The following is a 21,165-nucleotide window of genomic DNA, read 5'->3' on the forward strand; positions in this document are numbered from 1 at the left end:
GTAGCTACACCTTCACCTCTGCCCCATTGCTATCCCAGGCTTCAAGGTGGCCTTTTCCAGCTGTGCAAGAAACGTCCTCAGGGGCCAGGAGTCCACGGGAAGGGGTCCAGCTCCATTGCTCCCTGCCCACTCAAACACCGCTTTTGGCTTTACGGTTTTAGCTGCAGCTGTAAATGCCCTTTCCAATTCTCTCAAAAGCCCTATCTTGGGTCCCTTCCAGCCCTAGGAGACCTCCAGAGAAGAAATCAGGCAGAGGACAGGTAAATCTCATCAGCTGCTCTTTAAGGGGCTGAAGGTCTGGATTGCTCATGGGAATTACCCCTTCTCCTTAGATGCCTCACTAGCTGCCTGGCCCTCTGGCTGGCAGACCTGGTTGCCCCACCAGCACGCACCTGCAGAAGCAAGATCTTCTCTCTTCCCCTGCCTGTGCTGGTCCTCCATTTTCATAGTCACACTTAATTATAGCAAAAGTGGCTGATCTTCTTTTAACCAACAAAATCTTCATCAAAATGACTATTGCAGTATTGTACGTCCATGAGGTCACTAATTACTAAAACGTTATTGGATCAGAAACCTAAAGTGAATCTCACAGTAATTCAATAAAATTTAGAAGCTGGCATTAAAATTGACATAATCATTGGCAGGCTAGGAGACTTAATTGTCCAACAGCCACCTACTCAAATGGGATTAAGGAGGAGGAGATCAGTGGGAATTGCCTACCATCACACTAAATCATAAAGTCACCCATTATTTTGTGTTAATTTAATGTCCTTAAACATTCAAGAAGTCTTTCTGCCATAGTGGAGAGACCACCTAAGCTTTCTCTCAGTGTAGTCATTAACAGTACAATCCCATGTTTTCCAAAAAAATTGTGAAATCAAGTAACGAAGGGTACAAACCCGTGGTCAGATGTGATCCCGTTCCAGCAGCTGGCAGAGTCACCACACATCAGCTGAGCCAGTGTAACATTATGTCTGTTCCTACCCAGTCCTGATTAACCGAGTTCACCAAAGCGCAAAAAAGTCGCTGTGCAGCACCTTCCCCTTCCCAGCACGGCGGCGTGAGGCTGCTGCATGGCAAAAAGGCAACGCAAAGCAGCTGCAGTGCAGCCTTGCTATTGAAACCTGAGAACAATCCAGACATACTTGAACTTCCCTTTGAAACATAAACTTCTTCTGAGCATATGCATAGCAAAACTCTTATTACTCTGGTTATTAGTAGTTATTTATCAATTCGCTCAGCATCTGCAGCAGATTTCAACAATACTCCAGTTTTACTATTTGATTCCATCCACATTTCATCAGCAGGCTACTACAGCATGCATTATACATGCTGTATATTCCTCCAGCATGTTCGGTGTTCTACAGAGAAATGATGTATCCAATAAGCCCTAGAGTCAGCCTCAAGAAAGTTGTACTATCAAGTTGCCTAATAAGATCATTTGACACATGTTGATTACACTCAACAACACCAGCTTTCATTTGATCAGGCAACTTGGATCATATCTTGCCTTCAGGGAAAGAAGGGCAAAGTCTTTGTAAGTCACCACTAAATATAAAGCTACATTATTAAGAAACATAACTCAAACGCCTTCAGCAGAGACAGAGACAGACAGATTTTCCAGCTCTGTGGCATTTCTCACTGAAAGACAAGCAAATCAATCAAATGTGGTTGGGCAGGGAAGATTTTCATTAGATGTCTGGCTTATTTTTGAATCCCTGCTCCGTTCTTCACACAGCAATGAAGATCATAACTACATCAGTTCATTACTACGGCAACGGAAGGATAATTAAAAATTATTCACACTACCATTCTTTATATACAGAATATATTTCCTCCAAATTTTAGATCATTCTGTCTGTTTAGGAAAGGTGAATGCAAATAATATAAATCCTGGCTGAAAGACAAAAAAACAAACAGTACTTTGAACACTGAACTGCCACAGTCATTTTTTTTGTTCATCTTCAAGAAAGCTAGGCATAAATGCTAAACATTATTCAATGGGATATTGTTTTTTAAAAATGCAAGCCATAAAAAGTATCAAGGGAAACAAAGTGAAATAATCTGGATTGCCAAAACCATTATTGATGAAAACCAAAAATAAATTAAAATGGGAAATTAGAAGGAAGTGGTAATTTGAAAGTGGAACATTTATAAGCAATTCTGAACACAATAGTAAATGAAAAGTATGTGATCCCAAAGGGCATCTGTTCCAGCTTCTCCCACGCACAAATACCGCACTTCCATCACTGCCCCAGCAGAGCTCTCCGCTCTTGCTAAGGAGTGTAAATAGGAGGAAACCAGGCCAGGAGGGACTCTTCCCTCCTGGCTGCTGTGCCACTGGCAAAGGGACATAGCTGGTGATATTGTGGGTAACAGGGAGAAATACATTAACAGCATCGTTCCATACCTCGTCTGAGAGCCTAGGGCTGACCTGTAGCTCATAGGACACCTGAAAATTTGGCAGCAATTACTGAATTCTAGATGAAGCTTTAGAGGCCATTCAAGTTCAGACTTTGGAGCTTTTTGATATACTTTACCCACCAATGGTCCTTCCATGTTCAGATATGATTTATCTTAGAGGCAGTTGCCTTACTTAAATAACATAATTGTATTTTAATATGAGAATTCAGAACTCACCTATCCAGTGACTCTGGCCTCTTAAAAATCAATGGGACTTTTGCCACTTTGTCTTAAAAAGGAATAAGACTGGGGTTTCGGAGACTGACCATATAAAGACGTGCAACGCTCCTTCTCTGGGTCACATTGTTCAGGAAACTTTTACTGTGAGCAAAGAGACTATAAGTCAGATATACACAGTGTAAGAGGACAAAGTCATTATTTATTGTCTAATACACACAACAGATAACTAGAATGAATGAGCAATTATGCTAAGGATTAAAAAGCTCTCCACACGGATGAGACACCTGATGAGTCTCTGCTGACCAGGGAGTTGTCATTTGGCGGAAAGGATGGGTCGAAATAGGGTGATCCTTCATTTTGCTGAGTTTCCATCTTCTGATTTGCCTTTTTCTTAGGGTTTTTACAAACTGTTATGTCAGTACTTTTCCACTTGATTATTGTTGTATTTCTGCTGGGTATTGAAAAGAGATAGGAATCCTCAGCCTCATCATCTTTAACACTAATTCCTCAGCAGCCTTGCGCAAGACATTTAAGTTTCCTTTGCCTCAGTGCCCATCGTAAAAGGGAATTAATAGTGCTTAACTGTTCATCATGGTGGCATGTGGCAAGAATCTCACCATTTTTTAATGTGTCTTTTGAAAATGTAAGTTGTCACCTACCGAAAATTTTAAATATCACAGACCTGACTCAGGTCTGTGATATTTATGCAAGAAAACCTCTGAAAAGAAGAACTTTTGATTAAATAATGATTGTGGGATTAGGTCTGTTATTAAAAAGATAAAGCCAGTCTATAACCTAGCTTTTGTAGCCATCAATGTTCTCCAGAAATCATAATGAATAAATTAGTTACATAAAATACTACTGAATTTAGAAGAGTTATCAGTGTAATTTTAGTATTACTTCTTACTATCTTCATTTTCTTGGAAACTTTTTATCATCTTTTTTTAAGCATCATTTTGACAAAACACTGAGAATCAGAAATTTAATGTTTTCAAGCAAGCCCCCTTACTGAAAACAGTTACAGTATTTTTTCTTTTTTCCTCCTCTTTTCTTCTGAAGGCTTCATCAGCTCAGCTCATTACCACTACCTTTTGATCTACATGAGAGTTCTCCACTGGAAGTAGGATGAAAAATACACTAAAAAGAGAAAAAAGTTAGCACAAAGTAAGGTATGATGCCACAAGACACAAATTCTTCCATCCCTTCCAGGCTGCCTCTAGTTAGCTGGGAAGGGATATTATTGACAACCCTGCTGCCATTGCTAGTACATTTAATTTTCACCTTTTTCTACTCTGTGAAGTAAGTAAGACTATTTTACAACACAGCTCTACCTTAGCTACATCTTGAAAACTCCCAGCTGTCTCTGCTGCTGATGGCATTTAGCCACTGGTTGGCAGGCAAGAACTTTGATGCTTCCACAAATACCTCTGGCATAAAACCATATAGTTGACATCTTCAGCCTTAGGGGTAGAGGGTGATCAGTTCCAGCCTGGATATTTTCTTGGAAACTAAAACTATCGAAGATAATGATAAAGAAAAAAAAAGCCCGCTATGTGGTATACAGTGAATCGATACTCTGCAGGACTGAGCTCACTAATAAAACAAATATCTAGGGACCCTGATTTCTCACTCCACTATGCATTAAGATGGCTTATAATTGATTAATGATTTATACAATCTCAACATTTTACTTTTACTGAACATTTTCATATTACAATGCCTATAAATATTTCCATTATGAGTCTTTAATGGCAGAAACAGATTGCATCCATCTTACACTGACTGGCATCTGCTGTGCGTTACTCTGTGTCAGAGGGGATAGTCATTACTGTTCAGCAACACCAACTTTATTAGACAGATAGCCAAGAGAACCTACACTTTAAATTGAAAAACTGCCATCCAGCCTTTTCCCTTTATATATTTACAATTTGCATTTATCTTTCTACTCTTCCAATATGCAACTTCTCTGAGATATTTCCTCTAAGACGTTTTATTGTTTGTTTACAGTAATTTAGCTACTCTATCAACCACTTGGATGATATATTTACTCAGCTACTTCATCTGGAACGTGTTTTCTTTTATGTCTATTAATCTACATTGCACTTTCTACAGGAGAATTGTAGCTATTCAATAATTTAAACTCTGACATTATGAGACTCTGTCAAACAGTCATAGTACTATTCTGGAGAACACTTACATTATTGCATACTACTCTAAATATTCTATACGGGTAGGTATTCAAGATTTTAATTTTAAAAGTTAAAATATAAATGCTAATTGTGTAAGCGTGCATGATCACACAGGTCATCATTAGAAGTAATTATTAAATAGAAGCCAAAATTTGTGTTTAACTGTAATGTTAGTAATTTCATTCCTTTGCTCTAAATCTAGAATCATTAAAGACTGCTCTGCGAGGTTTCAGATACATACTGTCTGCCTTCGCCACAGTAACACCATAGAAGAAATACTGGAAAATAATGAGCACATTCCATTGCTCTTCAAAAAATAACAGAGCTGAGCAAGAAGGCTTGAGAATTGTTAGTGTTTTTAAAAATCCTGTACCATAAAAAATAAAATTCTGTCCAAAAACCACTGTATCAGTTGCAGGCACTTCTCCAAAACCTTGCAATGCATTTTTTCTGCAGTGTGTGCAGCATTCCTCAACTGAGAGTATACAGTACCTTTTTTGATTACAGTTTAAAATTGAAACGTAAAAATCTTGAGTCTCAAATGTTTTTTTCATTCAAAATCGTTCTTTTTTATTTCCATGGCATTTACCCCATGCCAGCTATATTTTGCAGGGCTTCATGCATAGAGTACTCAGAGGGTGACACATGCACAAAAAAACATGTTTATAAATCTTTCTCAACCTGAGAAATAAGTTTTTGAAAATTCTGCAAGGATGATTTTTGTCTTTATCAGAATTTGGTGCTAAATGCTTTTCAGCTTTAGATCTGGAGCTATTAAAATGTGTTTCAGGAGGAAAAGGGATAGATTGATTGAAAGTTAAAAGCTTTTTCAACTATTCCATGTAAATATGCAAATATGCTCTATAAAAGCTGTTTTAATTACAGAAATCTTCTTAGGTATGGTGACCCAAATTCTCTGTTGGCCCAGTTCTCTTGCGGCATCAGGAGAGTTACTTCGGCAAGCAATTTTATGCGTAACACTCATTCTGAACACCACCTGAGACTATAAATACATTTATTTTGTGCAGTGCCAATCCAGTACAAAAATTACAGAACCGCACTAGGAACACAAGGCCAGGTAGAGAACAAGTCTCTCACTTCCAAAGCTGTCACACAAAATAGATAAGGGCTCCCATCTTATCTCTTGCGACCTGACGTGGTTCCCCACCACCTGACTTGCAAGTTGACAGGGCTCAGCTGAATCCCTGACTCAGAGCACCGCAACTGCAGCCCTACCTGGGGCTTCAGCTGCTGCTTTGGATACACAAACAGCTTGATTCAAGGTGTCTGAAGCTCAACCCAAATTTGACTTGTCTGCTTCAAGATGACTACAGTGACACTACAGAATTGTAAGCCAACATGTATGACAAGAAACAACTGAAAAGTCCTAAATTCTTACAGAAGGAAAGAAAAAAACAAAAAGCAGTTTTATGAAATACATACCTTTCACAGCATAACCACCAAGTCAATGACCTGGTATTTAGTACTAGATGTTGAAAACTACAGCTGCCCACCAATAACCAAGGGGCTTAAATTAAATGGCGATCTAAAATTATTTTTCTTCATTCTTTAAGAGTTCGCAGATCTGAACAGTGCTTAGTATCATAATTCTGATGATGCTGGTAGGGTTATTTGAAACTACAAAATATTGCCAAAGAGCTCATATGTTAAAATGGCATCGGCTGCTTGATGGGTTTCTTCACTAAACGTGACCTCACTTGGGATGCAACTAGCGTCGCCAGAGACTTCTGTAAATCACGGAGAGGAAAGAAGCATCCAGAGTTTGGGAAACACTCAGAGAGGAGCAAATACTGTAAAACAGAAAAACACCAATATTTCCTTAATTATTTTATGGATTTGTTTTTGCTGAGCTTTTGTTTGCCCTCTGCAAATATTTCCATAATCAAGTTTCAGAGACATTAATGTTCCCAGAAAACACATTACAGCTGTTGAATTATAAAACTGAGATTTTTCAAACTCCAGACTAAATCTATACCAAAAGAATGTACTCAGGGATGTAAACTGAGATTTTACTGAAGGCAACTGTGGGAAATTCACAGCTCAAAAATTATCACAGGGAAAGAGAGTCACGGGTAGCATGTATTTGGTCTTTAAACCAACAAATCCTTGGTTGTATTGACTTCCAGAAGTCAGATACTTTTGTGTGAAAAATTAGTTGAAAATATTTCTTGCATGAGCACAGTCCTATCACTTCAGGGTCGAAAGCAAAAATCAAACCGAGTCTAACAAACAGGTGCAGACACAAGCAAGATATGTACGACGTGCCATCAACGGGCTGCTGAGGTCACCAGAGTAGCTCCGAGGGATTCACTTTTCTTCCTCTTCTTGTTACTCAGTCTTTTTCTGCCACTTGTCATCCTTTCTCTTTTTCCTCCCCTTCCCCCAAAAATACTGCTGCCCCAGGCTTGGCTGAACACAGCGACACAGGGACTAAGCCAGAGTCAATTCCCTCCAGCCTGTCCAGCAGCTGGACATAATCTCATTTTACGCCATGGTCGTTCACTTGCTCATGACTCTCCTAGGCAAACAACCTACAAATACTCATACTCAGAAGGAAACGCAAAGCCACAAACCCCTTAGCAGTACAGCACAAAGGGAAAGAAAGCGAGAGGCATCGGCTCCCCTCGCCACAGCGCAAAGGTTACTTCGACCTTCGGGCAAGCTGGGTTAGCAGGGTAAGCCAGCAGAAAGTTTCCTCCCACCTCTGAAAGAGAAACAGTTAACCGAAAGAGTTTGCTTTAATTCTGCAGAAAAGCTCAATGTAAATAAACAGGAGCAGGATCTCTCCCTGGATGAACACTGTTAGTACTAGAAGTAATAGAGCTCATGAGCCTACCCCAAACTCCAATTTTCCAGTTTTTAGCTCCAGCCAGTAGACACTGTGTCCTGTACAAAAAAAAAAAAAAGTCAACTAAGTAATTATTGATATGTGTATATATTACAGCAGGAAAACCTTTAGTCAATCATCCCAGCACTGCTAAGATACTTTTATGGGTTTGGATTAGCAGGAGAAGGGAGAAAAGGATCCTTACAAGCAGCAGAAACTAATACGTCCCACAAGGGGCCAATGCAGCAGCATAGCAATTTCCTTCCAACCTCACAGAGGAGCAAGGTTAGGACATAGACTGAATAAACAGACCATTGTGCTGCTCAGCACCACACACACTGGATTTGCTTGTATGGGTAAAATGTGAGTGATGGGAAAGCTCAAAAGCTTTGGGAGTTTGATTCCTTTTAACATTTAGGAGATGCGATGGTAATCTCAAAACACATCCGAACTTACTTATACTGACAACAGGCAAACAGGTTAAAGAAAAAAAATAAAAAGTCTCCTCCCTTCCCTAGTTTTATCCAAAAAGCTAGAATAAGCCCAAAGTCTCCCCTGCTGTGCCGTGGGACCAGCCTCGGTTCAGGTTTTAGGAGGCCGGGTTGTGTGAGCTCATAAACAGCCCGTGGTGCTGAACGTGGAGGGAACCACGTGTGCCGATGCCCCGCGGTGCACACCCAGGTGGGGACATGGCAAGGCCAGAAAGTGATGCCAGCAACCGCCCGAGCCCGGGGAGGCAGCGGGGCTGGGCAAGGGGCTGGAAGGGCCAGCGGGGAGGGGGCGCTGGGTCTCGCGCCTGCTCCCCTCCTCTACCCTAAGAAGAAATACAGGAAAACGGAGGCAGGTTTTGGCTCTCGGTTATCACGCACAAGGAATTACAAAAGCTATTTTTTAACATGATGCTCATGTCTGCAGGTCATCTCTGCAGCAAATATGAAGAGAAATGTTCGTGGCATTAATCCCGTGCTGGCAGACTGATGCGGCTTTCAAGCTGAGTAAGTGTTTAATGCTCTAAAGGGAAGGGGAAAAAAGATTTCTTTTAGATAAATTGCTTAATTGGGAAGTCAGGAATTCTCCCGCCTAAGCAAGTGATTTTAGAAAAGAAAAAAAGTTCATTTCAAAATGTAAACCTGCTACTCATCTATAACATCCAGGGAAACCTAAGCAAAGGGATAGACACTCGCCTTTACACTGCTGAAGCCACAACTCTGAAAACATAAATAAGGCTAATAAACCAATATTATTTAAATAAAGTTTCTTCATGCCTTGACTGTTGTACTGAAGAGTAAATCCAGCGCCGGGCACACCGAGTTGCCGGCTCACTGACTGATCATTTCCCCCAACGGCAGGGAATGAGGCAATGGGGTCCCCAGAGGGGCACTCAGCCCTCACCACTGACACCTAAGGGTTTTGGAGACCGGCTTCCCTTCAGTTTAATGGACTCCAGTGTATTGAATCACACAGTGTTGGAGATCTCGGAGCAAAGCTCCGGTACCTTCCACTGCCCAGGAAATCCCCCCACCTTACACAGGAGCATGAATGGAGCGTTTACTGCCACCAGTGCGACCACCGGGCACAGGCGTCTGCCCCCACTTTCTCCTTCCCCCATGAAAAACCTTTGGCGGGTCTCGGTTTTGTCAGCACAGAAAATGTTTGCATCTCACTTATCCACAGGGTGAGAAAACTCTCTTACCTACCGCACCTACAGATGAAAACCAGGGCGCTCTGATGAACAGCCACAGGCCACGTCGCCAGCCAGGGACTTCTCCTCGGGCAAAGCACAGTTAGCGCAATGGAGAATTAGGATGACTGAAGGGGTCAGGCACGGCGCTTGCCCAGGAGTCAGCAGCAGGAGGAACAGGATTACCACCTTAAAGAACAGGCTCGCCTTTGAAGACAAAGTTCATCTTTTTACTGATATAAAATTTGAAGTAAATTTGATATTAAGTGCTAGAATGTCATAACTTTCTCAAGCTATAGGAAAATAAAACAACCTAAGTGTCGTCCTTTAATACAATAACATCAATTTTTCCATGCTTAGCAACTCACTAAGCACCTCTGACGTTTGCTACTGTAAATCACAGGAGCTTGCACACTTTTGTTATGCAAATAGTTTTAAGTTTGATTTCTCCACAATTGTGTTAACGTAAGAATTCTTAGAGATCTGTGAGCAGAAATGTCACTGAATTACTGTATCTGACATCTCTTACTTACAAAGGTAGCTCAGGTTTTACAAGAAATAATAGACTTATTATTATTATTATCAGAATATTCATTTTTATAAGTTACATCAATTAAAACATTACAAAGTTTAAAACCACTTATAATTTTGAAGAGACTAAGAATTCAACACCTACATACTGTCATTGCCCCTCATAGTGCTAAAACATTATTGCGCAGGTAGCTAAATTTGGGCAAAGATTACCAAAATATTGTGTTTGTATACTTCCAAAACATTTTTATAAAGGGGGAAAAAATGTATAATTGTTGCCATAACTTTTCCAATAAACTCATAGGTTTGAATTTTTTTGTTACTGTTTCTATGTTACTACACAAATCAAGGGACCTAGTTGTAACTAACCCTGTATTTGTATTTTTCTAGGTTTCTTCCCCCTGTTATGTGACTCTAACAAGCTAAATAAAACTAGGTGTAGAAAGCCTACGTAATGTGAGCAAAGCATTGGTTTTTTCCCCAGCATGAGGTTTGTGAATGCCGTGCTACCTTGCTTCTAGGGGGCCATACTGAGATAACATTGCAAACCTCACCTCTGACACTTTGCAATAAAAGTACGGTATCTCTGTCTCCTGGTTTCTCTTTAAGGCAGTGACTTCCTGTAACAATTTTAGCGTGACTGGCCAGATCTAGCAACGTAATCTAATCTAACAGCCAATATCTCTAGTAACGTCCTTTTAGCTGAAGCTCAAATACAATACTTCCTAATCTCTCTTGACTTGCCAGCTGCCTTTAACAGCCGTACTCCGAGATCCCGTCTTCCTGTGGCTCCTGTGTCTCTGCCTTCTCCTGCCAAGCTGCCGTCACCGCCTCGAGGCGTCCTTCAGATATCATCTCTGTTTCCTTCTCAACTTTCTGTAAAACTTCCACGGGGCTCGCCCTCCGCATCCTCTTCCCTTGGTAAGGTCACACACAAACTCAAACTGAACAGCTGTCTCTGTGTTGTGGAGTCACAAACTGGTTCAGTTCCAGTCTCCCTCTTTCCAAACTACAATTTCAGATTATTTTTCTGATATATCGTCAGGGAAGAGGTCAGCAGCTCAAGACCGGCATCATTAACACTAGGCTTGAAACATCCTTTGACTCTATCCCGCTTCCCTCGAGGCCCCTGGACAGCACCAGCATCCTGCCTCTTCCCGGCACTCCTGATGAGGGGACAGGACCCATTAGATGCTCACAGCACCCGCCCCCGTGCAGCTCGTTAGCTGGTGCTCCCTTTGCCGTCAACACTGAGAAATGAGCGTTTTACAGCACAATTCACTCAAACTATTTTACTGGGTAAATGTAACATGAAATAACCATGCCCTCATCTGCAGCAGTTGCATTAACTTCACAGCTCAGGACTGCAGAGAGTCTTTAATTAAGCTGATGACTGATTCTAGGTGTTGCCTTCCCTTAGGTACCTCGGGTTGGCGTATATTGCTGTGAATCACTCTTAACTCCATTCACAGTGTAACGAACCTGCGTGTCTAATTCTGTTTCTTTGAAACAAAAAGCCCTTGAGGCCTTCTGCCACTATCAGCTGCCTCATTTTTAGGAATCATAGATGTTAATTTGTAGGTGCATAAGATGATTCTTTGCTTCTGGCACATACTGCCACTAACACTGGGTGTTGTCAACATGTGAGAAGTCAAAGTCACTGATCCAAAAAACTGTCAAATGATTAACACAGCACAATCACTAACCTGGATGTTGCATAATTTAACATTTATAATTCAATTTGAGGACCTCAGATAAAAATCTTTAAACATGAAAGGTCCTAAATAAATTCCGAAACAACCTTCAGTTGGTGGGCAGCATGCAAGTCTTAGCATGCTAATTTAAGAATGAAATAGTGAACAAAATAAGCACAAAACTATCTTTACATGTGTTTAATAAAACAGTTTTGGTAAAAGAACGAGAAAGATTAAATTCTTCATGATGTGGTATCCTTTCAGGAAAGTGTTATCTAACACTCACAGACTTCTATCTTAAGTGGCTTCAAAGAGAATCAAACTTAATGCCATATTTCTCAAAGTAACGATTTCCAGTAGGAAAATTCCTATATGATTACAATCCAGGAAAGTACTAACCTATTATTAAATATAATTTCTTATAAGATTCATGTATATTTGTGTATATTGAAGTACTGCCTTCTAAATTCCTAGCATTATCATTAAATTGAAAACTATAACTTGCATATGTATTAGAATACACTGGAATGCATGTTTGTGGCTATATATGTTATATATGTAAAATCTATACCACAGAATCAGTATATATACTTAAACATAGAGAAGTATCAAATATTTATGCTTTTTGCAAATTGCTTTTAAGTTTTTATGAAAAGAGCAAGGAATTAAGAATGGAAAGTTATGAGAGCATATTAACCATTTGCACGTGCCAGGAAGAGCCAACAAACGTAACCCACCAGCAGGTTCACGGCAGGCCACGGAACCGCGTTCCCCTGCGAGGAGCGACCCCGACTGCTTCCACCTCTGCTGAGGAGCGCTGGGCAATTGCTGCTGGGATCCGCTGTGCCCGAGTGTCAAACCTATGCTGACGCTGTGCCGCTCCTTACAGCGTAAACTTTGGATTTGATAACATCTCTTCCCCTTTCTCTTTTGTTTTTTAATAGTATTGTGGGGTTTATTTTACTAATACTGGTTTTGTTCCAATTGGTACCAATTGAAAGTCACCTAAATAAAGCTAAAGTCACCTAAATAAAGCTAATCTTGATGTTACCTTTGACATAGAGCAATTGTTTCTTCATAGACTGGAAGGAGAAAATATAAGTATTCCAAATGTTTTTTCCTTATTCCTGCAGCTTTTTATTTGTAACCATGCAGGCTTGAGGAAGAGTGGCTGGAGAGCTGCCTGGCAGAAAAGGACCTAGGGGTGTTGGTTGACAGCCGCCTGAACATGAGCCAGCAGTGTGCCCAGGTGGCCAAGAAGGCCAATGGCATCCTGGCTTGTCTCAGGAATAGTGTGGCCAGCAGGACCAGGGAGGTGACAGTGCCCCTGTACTGGGCACTGGTGAGGCCCCACCTTGAGTCCTGTGTTCAGTTTTGGGCCCCTCACTCCAAGAAGGACATGGAGGTGCTGGAGCGTGGCCAGAGAAGGGCGATGAAGCTGGTGAAGGGTCTGGAGCACAAGTCTTATGGGGAGCGGCTGAGGGAGCTGGGGTTGTTTAGCCTGGAGAAGAGGAGGCTGAGGGGAGACCTTATCGCTCTCTACAACTGCCTGAAAGGAGGCTGTAGCGAGGTGGGGGTCGGTCTCTTCTGCCAAGTAACAAGCGATAGGATGAGAGGAAAGGGCCTCAAGTTGCACCAGGGCAGGTTTAGATCAGATACGAGGAAAAACTTTTTCACCGAAAGGGCAGTCAGGCACTGGCACAGGCTGCCCAGGGAAGTGGTTGTGTCTCCATCCCTGCAGGTATTTAAAAGAAGGGTAGATGTGGTGCTTAGGGCCATGGTTTAGTGGTGGCCTTGGCAGTGCTAGGTTAACGGTTGGACTTGATGATCTTAAGGGTCTTTTCCAACCTTAACAATTCTATGATTCTATGGTCTTCTTACAATGAAGGAAGGGTTGTTTTTAAAAGGAAAAGGCACTGGTTATTCTCTGGTAGTACAGATGTTGGCAAGGAGGCTGGAACAATACAGAAAGGTAGTATGTGGAAATGGGAAGATTTACAAGTTGTAATTAGTTCTTCAAATTTCCATCTAGAGACCTCCAGCTTGTTCTCCCCATACATACATATGTGTCATCATGGCTGTATTTTTGGTCTGCAAAATACTAATAAATCACACCAGCAACTCCACTCAACCCAAATGTGATCAAACCCAGTTTACCAGAACAGAAGAAAAGCAACTGCAGATGATGAGGATGCAAAAGGGCCCAAAACACTTTCAGGGAAGAAGACTCAAGGCATTTCTATCATGCTCCAAGCCAGTCTCTTTGATCAGTGCCATGATCACTTCTGGTGTCCCCTAATGGGTCACTATGCCCCTTCAGACAGAGTCTCAAGAACAGGATAAACACAAGGGCATTGCACATCTGCTCAGCATTTACGAAAATAAAAATAATTACTTTGTTCTAAACGTGCATTTTGAGGTGGCCACGTCCAGAGGCATGACAGCGACCTGCCTTCCCCCCACCAGCCTGGCTCCAGCCTCCACTGCCACCTCTGCACCGCGCTTCCCCAGAGCTCGCCTTCCTCACCCCACAACACAAACCTGTTTCCACATGGCACAGCAGCGCTCTCATCATCTAAGGCCTTAAACCAAATACCATGCAAACCTATTAGCTTTAAATATATCACTTTTTCTTTTTTTTTTTTTTTTTTGCCTTATTATGCTGCCATAGACTGCCTTCCTAACAATGACGCAGCCCTGCATTATTTGTGCCCCTTGCTACGTATTATCCTGGATAATTCATAATTGAACACTCACTGGATTATCTGTTAGTGACTTGGTTTTGATGTAATGGATTTCAGAAATGCTGTTCTCATTTTTAAGGGATTTATTTCCCAAACAGCTGGTAGATTTGAATTATTCCCATGCCCGCACAAAGCCTGTTTTGTGCACATCCTTTGGGCATTTAAAGATCCAACTACCTGAAGTTTCAACCCAAAAAGTATTACCCAGCAACCTTTACGAACAGGGACAGCTACACATTAGCATCTCCCTCTCTTTAGGAGGAGGAGGAGGTGCGTGTGTAGCAGTTTGCAGGGGCAGGCAGATGTTTCCTGCTGAGGTGCAGGTTTGGCGTAAAAATCTTAGTTGCTGTAAACACACATATAAGTCCACAGGGAACACAGCAAACCCCCTTTAAATATGTGCTCCTCAACCTAATTGTAAATAAGAAAACTATTAGTAAACCAGTATTCATCAATTAATGAGTGTTAAAACACTACTGCAATAAACGCGAGATGTAAAAATTCCTGATACTGTTCGTAGATACTGATGAAACTTGCTGCAGAATTTTTGCTCAGGACGTATCTGCACTTGCCTTTTATAGTTTACAACCTAAAAGCTAATGAATAAATAAAAGTGAAAGGAAGGCAGGGAAGAAGGAAGAGTAAAAAGGGTATAACATACATATTATATTACACAGTAATTATGTGCTTCTGAAATGCCAATTAGTAACTCCTTCCATGACCCAGCTCACAGTCAGATCAATATTAGGTTGATAACAGCAGAGAGTCATGATCTGGTAGAGAATGTTTTATTATTAAAGAATGTAGAAAGCCACAGAAGTATCAGCTTAACTCCTCATTTTTTTTCCCAAGTGCAAATTGTAGTCCCAACTGTGTTAAGAGCACGGCATAAGTACTTCTGTTCCACAGTCCCCCTAATTTCAGTACAAATGTTTGGTTTGAAAGAATTTATAATGGCAGACCCTAGCCAGCCAAGATAATAATTCTTTTTTATTTCCAGGTTGTGGGTTTTTTTCTTTTTTTTGCTCCAAACAAGGCAAACAATGTTTTAACAGACGACTTCTCCGTCGAGGGAAAAAAAAAATTTAAAAAAAATCACTTGGCCATCAGTGCAACATGAAAGTGCACAACAAGAGGGGGATTCCCCTGGAAGAGCTAATTTCCTTGCCCTGTTGACAAGATGAGCCAAGAGCGCGAAGAATAAAACCAGGTTTGTTGCCCTGGGGGCGCTCCTGAGGTGGAGGCTGCAATGATACAGAACCAAGGCAGGTATTTAGCATTCCCAGCGAGACCCTGGGAGTTTTTGTTACAGATCTCAGAGTGAAAGATCATTATTCACAGTAGTGTCAGCAAGGTGGTAAGATTTGCAATCATTTCAGAAAAGCTGTAAAAAGGCTTAGAGGTAAAAGAAGGCTTTATTAGGAGATTCTGCATTTTATCCAAGGGGTTTGGTGTCTTTGGGCTTTTTTTCTTGCTTTATACTAGATTTGCTCTGTCTACTTGTTTCTCCGTCACCAAAACTACTTTGGGTGCAGCACACTCAGTGCTCACAGATGCAAAAAGTTGCACCCTTCCCTCAGAGACAAAGGATGTAAGAAAGGGATGGGATGTCCCCGCGCCCAGGCACCAGGCGGGATGCAGAGCAGGAACTGTCACGGATAAAGTTTGCACAATTCCATTTACTGGACAAGTGGATCATCCTACTTTTTGGTATGTGGATTGAAAAGTTTATGCTGTGTTACAGAGCAGTGATCCAAAAACAGTGAGAAGTAACATTACGTTGATCGTAACACACAGGAGCTGAGATGTCATGGGTTCGTGTGTTGGAGAGAAACATAAAGTATATCAAAAAGAGAAAAAAGAAAGGTTTTTAGAGCTTTCATTCCAGTAGGTGTGAAGTTCTCCTCTAATCTTTTTGCTTGAATCTTCATAATTGCTGGAACCAATGCTGTTTCTTGGCAAGTTATGATTAATATGCAATTTATATTTGTCTGGTCACTAACAACATATTTTTGAAGTAATTTCCAATACAGGGTCCTCATTACCATAGGGCAGTTACTGTTCGTCTACGGTCATAAATACTTTCTCATGGAGCATCCATTTGCCTAGCACGGCAGCACTTGAAACTATTTATAAAGCATATTTTACACCTGACACATTGAATTAAGAGCAGAAAAATGAGACAGTTTTCTAATGGCATCACTATTACTGTGGTGGTTGTAAAATGGACTCATGTCTAGAAGGCTCTGATTCATGTTCTCTCTTTTTGAAGACTATTGACTTGTCTAGGTCTTTTTTTTTTTTAATGGCATATTGATATTGGCTGTTGTTGTTGTTGTTTTGGCTTAGAAGTCCAGTCAAATGAATTTAATAAATGTTGCTGTCAGTGAAAAATTAGCATTGGCTGTCCCAAATGTAAGAGGGGAATACTTCCCAGAGCAAGTACCAGACTGCGCTCTGTTCTCTGGTGCTTTCAGGGATAGACCTAGAGAGGATGAAATGATTTTAAGCAATTTAATATTATATATGCTGACTCTTTGAAGTGGGCCAGGGTAATTGTAATTCATCACTTCCCGTGACCTTGCCCATTTGAGCATGAACTAACTGGCCGTTTATGGTGTGATGGATACAGTTACCCGTTACACAACCGGTCATTAGAGCCACGGGTCAATCCCCACCTCGTCCCCAAGCCTACAGACATTCTGCATTACTGATTATACACTGCGAAGTGTAACGCAGCCTATATAAAAACAACAGCGCTCATAGAAGATTTATACCTTTAATCCCCTCCTGCCTCAGCTCCAAGTCATGATTTTTATTCCCAGCCCTAACTGGATAAAGCCCAGCTGACGATTTGCTAACACGAGGTGCAGTTCAGCTGCTCCTTCTGAGCCGACAAACCAACCCCAACCCAAACCCTCCGACCCTGCCCGCGAACGGCGCGCAGCCCCGGCAGCCTTCCTCGCCCCGCAGGAGCCTGCGCGCGGCCCCGCGCTGGGCGACCCCCAGTCACCGACCGCAGAGCACTAAAGTGAACTTTTCAGGATTTCACATCATTTTATGAAACAAAATAGCTGGTGTAAAGTTTCCTGATGTTGTTTTTTTCAGAAATAAGAATCAATAACCAAATACGGTCACTGATTGCATTGTTATTTTATTTCAAGAAAAAAACCAATTATTTTTGCAGAGATACTTCCTAGCGAATACAAATCTGTTTAGGGATTTCATTTTATCGCTGTAGAGCGCAGTAACTCGGCTAGAAAGTAGTTTTCGATCAATGCAAAGGCAGGATCGTGTCAGAGGCTGGGGAAGGAGGCAGTCGCGGAGAGCGCCCGCTGTTCCCCTGGGGTCTTCCCCCACCACCGTCCTCACGGCCCAGCCACGGCACCCACACACCTCTCCCACACGTGAGGACAAGAACACCAGCAAACACACAGCCCCGTATCTTCCCGAATCGATCCGACCGGGCAACGGCAAAATCACGACTAACAAACAAGTCGATTTTACACCGTATTCTTCCACCACACCGTTACTACAGAGTGATGATTAGGGAGGCAACAACCGCCCCGTGCCCAGCAGCCACCTCCTCCAGGGCAAACTTTGGGAGCAGCCCCGGCCTTGGGGCGCCCCGGGCAGCGCAGCGCGGCCCCGCAGAGGCGCAGCGCTCGCTGAAAGGCGGCGCCCCCGCCCCGCCGCCCCTCGCCGCTTCGCCCCGACCCTCAGCAAACTTTCCCCGCGCCCGGGCGCCGGCCCTACCTTGACGGCCCGGGAGGACTGGCACTGGACGTGGTGGGAGACCGTCGCCGTCTGGTTCATGTTGTTGCTGCCGCCGCCGCGGTGCGCACCGGCACCGGCTCCGGCGGGGCTGCGGTGCCCGCGGCTCCCGGCGCCTCCGAGCGGCCGGGGGGGCTCCGGCTGCGGCTGCGGCTGCGGCTCCGCACCCCGGGGGCGCCGCGACAGCTCCGCCCGGCGGGGGCCGCCCCAGCGCTCCGCCCGGCGCCGCCCCGACCGGCACCGCCCCGCGCCGCCCGCCGGGACCGGGACCGGGAGCGGGATCGGGAGCGGGACCGGGAGCGCCGGGGCGGAGCCGGGGCTGAGCCTGAGCCTGAGCCGGGGCCGGGGCCGGGGCCGGGGCCGGGGCCGGGGCCGGGTCTCGGTCTCGCCCGGGCGATGCGCGCCGCCCTCGCCCCCGCGGCCGGGCAGCAGCGGCCGAGCGAGATCGGCCCCGCTCTGCGAAAGCCCAGCCCCACGCTGCTCTCAGCCGAAATTAATACGATCGCAACAGAAAGTTTATGCTGGCTGCTTTCTCCTCCTTGCTCCCCGGCGTTTTTTTCCTTTCTCCTTTCCCCATTCCCTTTTGCCTCGTCTTCCTTCAGCGCTAATACGACTCCAGCCCGCTGCGGTATCGGGATAGGGGCGTCATTCTGTAACACAGGTACGAGAGACAAGCATCAGCCCCACACCCGCTGCTAGCGCACACGGGATTTCCGAAGTCTCTGGGCTTTCTTAAGTACTGCAACAGCTCCACACTTCCCCATAGATCAGCAGAGGTGCGGCTCTGATTAGACTTTCACCCAGGTAACTTTTTGTGGGTTTGTTTTTGGCACAGTCTAAAAAACCACCCCCTCCAGGCTCGCGAACAGGACTTGCCAGAAACATACGAAATGCTCTTTCCATGGGTCCAGCCCAGAGCTGGTGCCAAAGCCAGAGGATTTGGGGGTGGAAGCTGGTAAGCTCTGTGAGCAGATTGTGACACCTCAGGCTGATAATGAGCAAGCAATATTTTATATATACACAGCATTCTTACATGATCTCTTACTTTAGAGAAAACTCCCAGTAAAACCAGACATAGTGTGCCACACACCAAGGCGTTCCTGGGGCATCTTTGAGGGGTGCGTGAAACTGCAGTCGCGGCAGGTAAAGTCGGTTCAGGAGGACGCAAAGAAGAAAAAGGACAGACTGGAGCCAGAAGCCATGGCACAAATCTCCCAAAAAACTGCTGATTTGGAGTTTCTCACTGCATGAGACTCCAGCTTCAGGCATCTTTGAAGCATCTGTTCTTTCAAGAGGGAGGTTGTTGAGCACTATTTGATACCGTATCAAAAGCTACACTCCCAGCACAGGAAGCTATTGCTCAAAAATAAAATGGCTTTTAAAAATTCAGGCCCCAGGTTGAACTCATTCTCTGGTTCTGTCTCTTGGTTTTCCTCCCTACCCTCTTTTTTTTTTTTAAGTAATTTGAAGAAACTGCACAAAGCATGTGTCCAAAAAGTAAGAATGCAAGAAAATAAAAAAAAGGGTTTGCTAAAGACTTCAAGCTGTGCTTCAAACGGCATGAAGAAACGCCAGGCAGGCACTCACCTCCGCCAAGCACTGCCCGGAGGCGCCAGCATTCAGGCCTGGAGGAGTGAGCCGAAGGTCCGTCTCGCTCTGCGAAGGAGGGACAGGCAAAGGGAGAAGGCTGAGAGCTTGCTGTGCTCACAGCTCAACACGTACCCCAGGAGGACTACGGGGACCTTGAGCTGTGCTTTTAAATCTCATCGTGACTTCAGATGTCCGCCTGAGCTCTCTTAAGCGGGGTTCATTTTCAGAAGATTTGAATTTCCTGGAAGGAAATCTGCATTAAATTATCTCAAATCTGATACCTCCAAAGTCAAAATCCATTTTGCACAACTTAACTCAGACTCAAAGGCAGGTACTGCTGCAAATGGATGGCAAAAGAGATTGAGCTGCTGAGGAAAAGTCTGGTCTTCTGCTCAGTCTGCAGAAAGCTGCTGAGGAAGCCCTGTACGGGAACCAGCCCTGGGTACAAACATCCCCTCCAGAGAGGGGGGAGCGGTCAGACAGTGTTTACTCCAGAAAAATGTAATTTCTGATGGAGGCCAAATGCGGAGTAAAGGCACAGCAAGAGGGTCCCTCCTGGCCCAGACACGGTCACCTCCGGGCACCGCAAGTGCAGCATCCAGGCTGGCCTCTAGCCTGCAGGACTTGCTCGCATTAGCCTCCTTCACCTCACTGGATATATTGGATTTTGAGCAATAAAAAACACATTTACCAAGCATATCAGGGGCTCAGCAGTGCTCTTTCACCTCCCTCTCTCGTATGCAGGCAGGAGTGAAACTTAATGGATACAGATGGGAAAAAAACTCACAGAAAAATGAGACTTATAATTCAACTTGAAGGTTCTTTGGGTGGTATTGAGGAGGAGGGAACGAGTAAACGGCTGTTTGGGAAAAGGGCTAAGAGTCTAACTTTCACCATACTCTGCCTTGTGCCCAAACGTTTGTTCTGAAAAGAAAATGATGGCTTTGAGTTATTGGCGCCAGGAGCTCAAGCAAGCAGAGGCAACCTGGAGGATTCAAAGACTTTCTGCTTCTTCATCTTGAAATATATTTGTGTTTAACAATCATCTCAGATGGGAATTACTTTAAGCCAAAAGAATGAACTCACGATATTTTTAGTTGGACTAAGTAGCTGTGGATTTTTATAAGCTCCTATGAGAACTTTGCGTAAAGGTTTTATGCTTGATTTTATGCTTCACAGTGGCTGACCTTCCATGCAAGCCCCAAAACCAGCTTTAAGCTAACACAGAAATCTCTTCCTTATAATAACAAAGAAAAAGCAGCATGGGTAAAAAAGCTGCCAAAGACAGAGATAAGATCAATAATTTGCTGGCATTGTTTTTAAATGAACTTCTACAAATTTTCATATATCTATTCCTAGAAAGTATAAATTTTGCTGATTAACCTCCCGCTCTCACAAGGTGGAACCTAATTAGAGTATGAACTTAACAAGGGTGATCAGGAGTTGTAATGACTCTGTAAGTGCATCGTTT

General features: G+C 43.4%; 1 protein-coding gene across 2 annotated transcripts in view; it reads right to left on the bottom strand.

Moving 5' to 3' along the window:
* The window catches only part of DPP10 (dipeptidyl peptidase like 10), a gene marked incomplete at both ends in the record, with an annotated part of 562,818 nt that extends 544,672 nt beyond the window's left edge, over positions 1 to 18,146 (bottom strand). For both annotated transcript variants that reach the window (XM_082314702.1, XM_082314701.1), the window contains one exon: positions 18,087 to 18,146. In XM_082314702.1, the coding sequence (XP_082170828.1) occupies positions 18,087 to 18,146 (60 nt within the window). The remainder of the gene's footprint in view (positions 1 to 18,086) is intronic.
* Between the last annotated feature and the right edge of the window lie 3,019 nt (positions 18,147 to 21,165).

This window comes from Platalea leucorodia, assembly GCF_965183815.1.
Source record: "Platalea leucorodia genome assembly, chromosome: 5".
NCBI classification, from domain to species: domain Eukaryota; kingdom Metazoa; phylum Chordata; class Aves; order Pelecaniformes; family Threskiornithidae; genus Platalea; species Platalea leucorodia.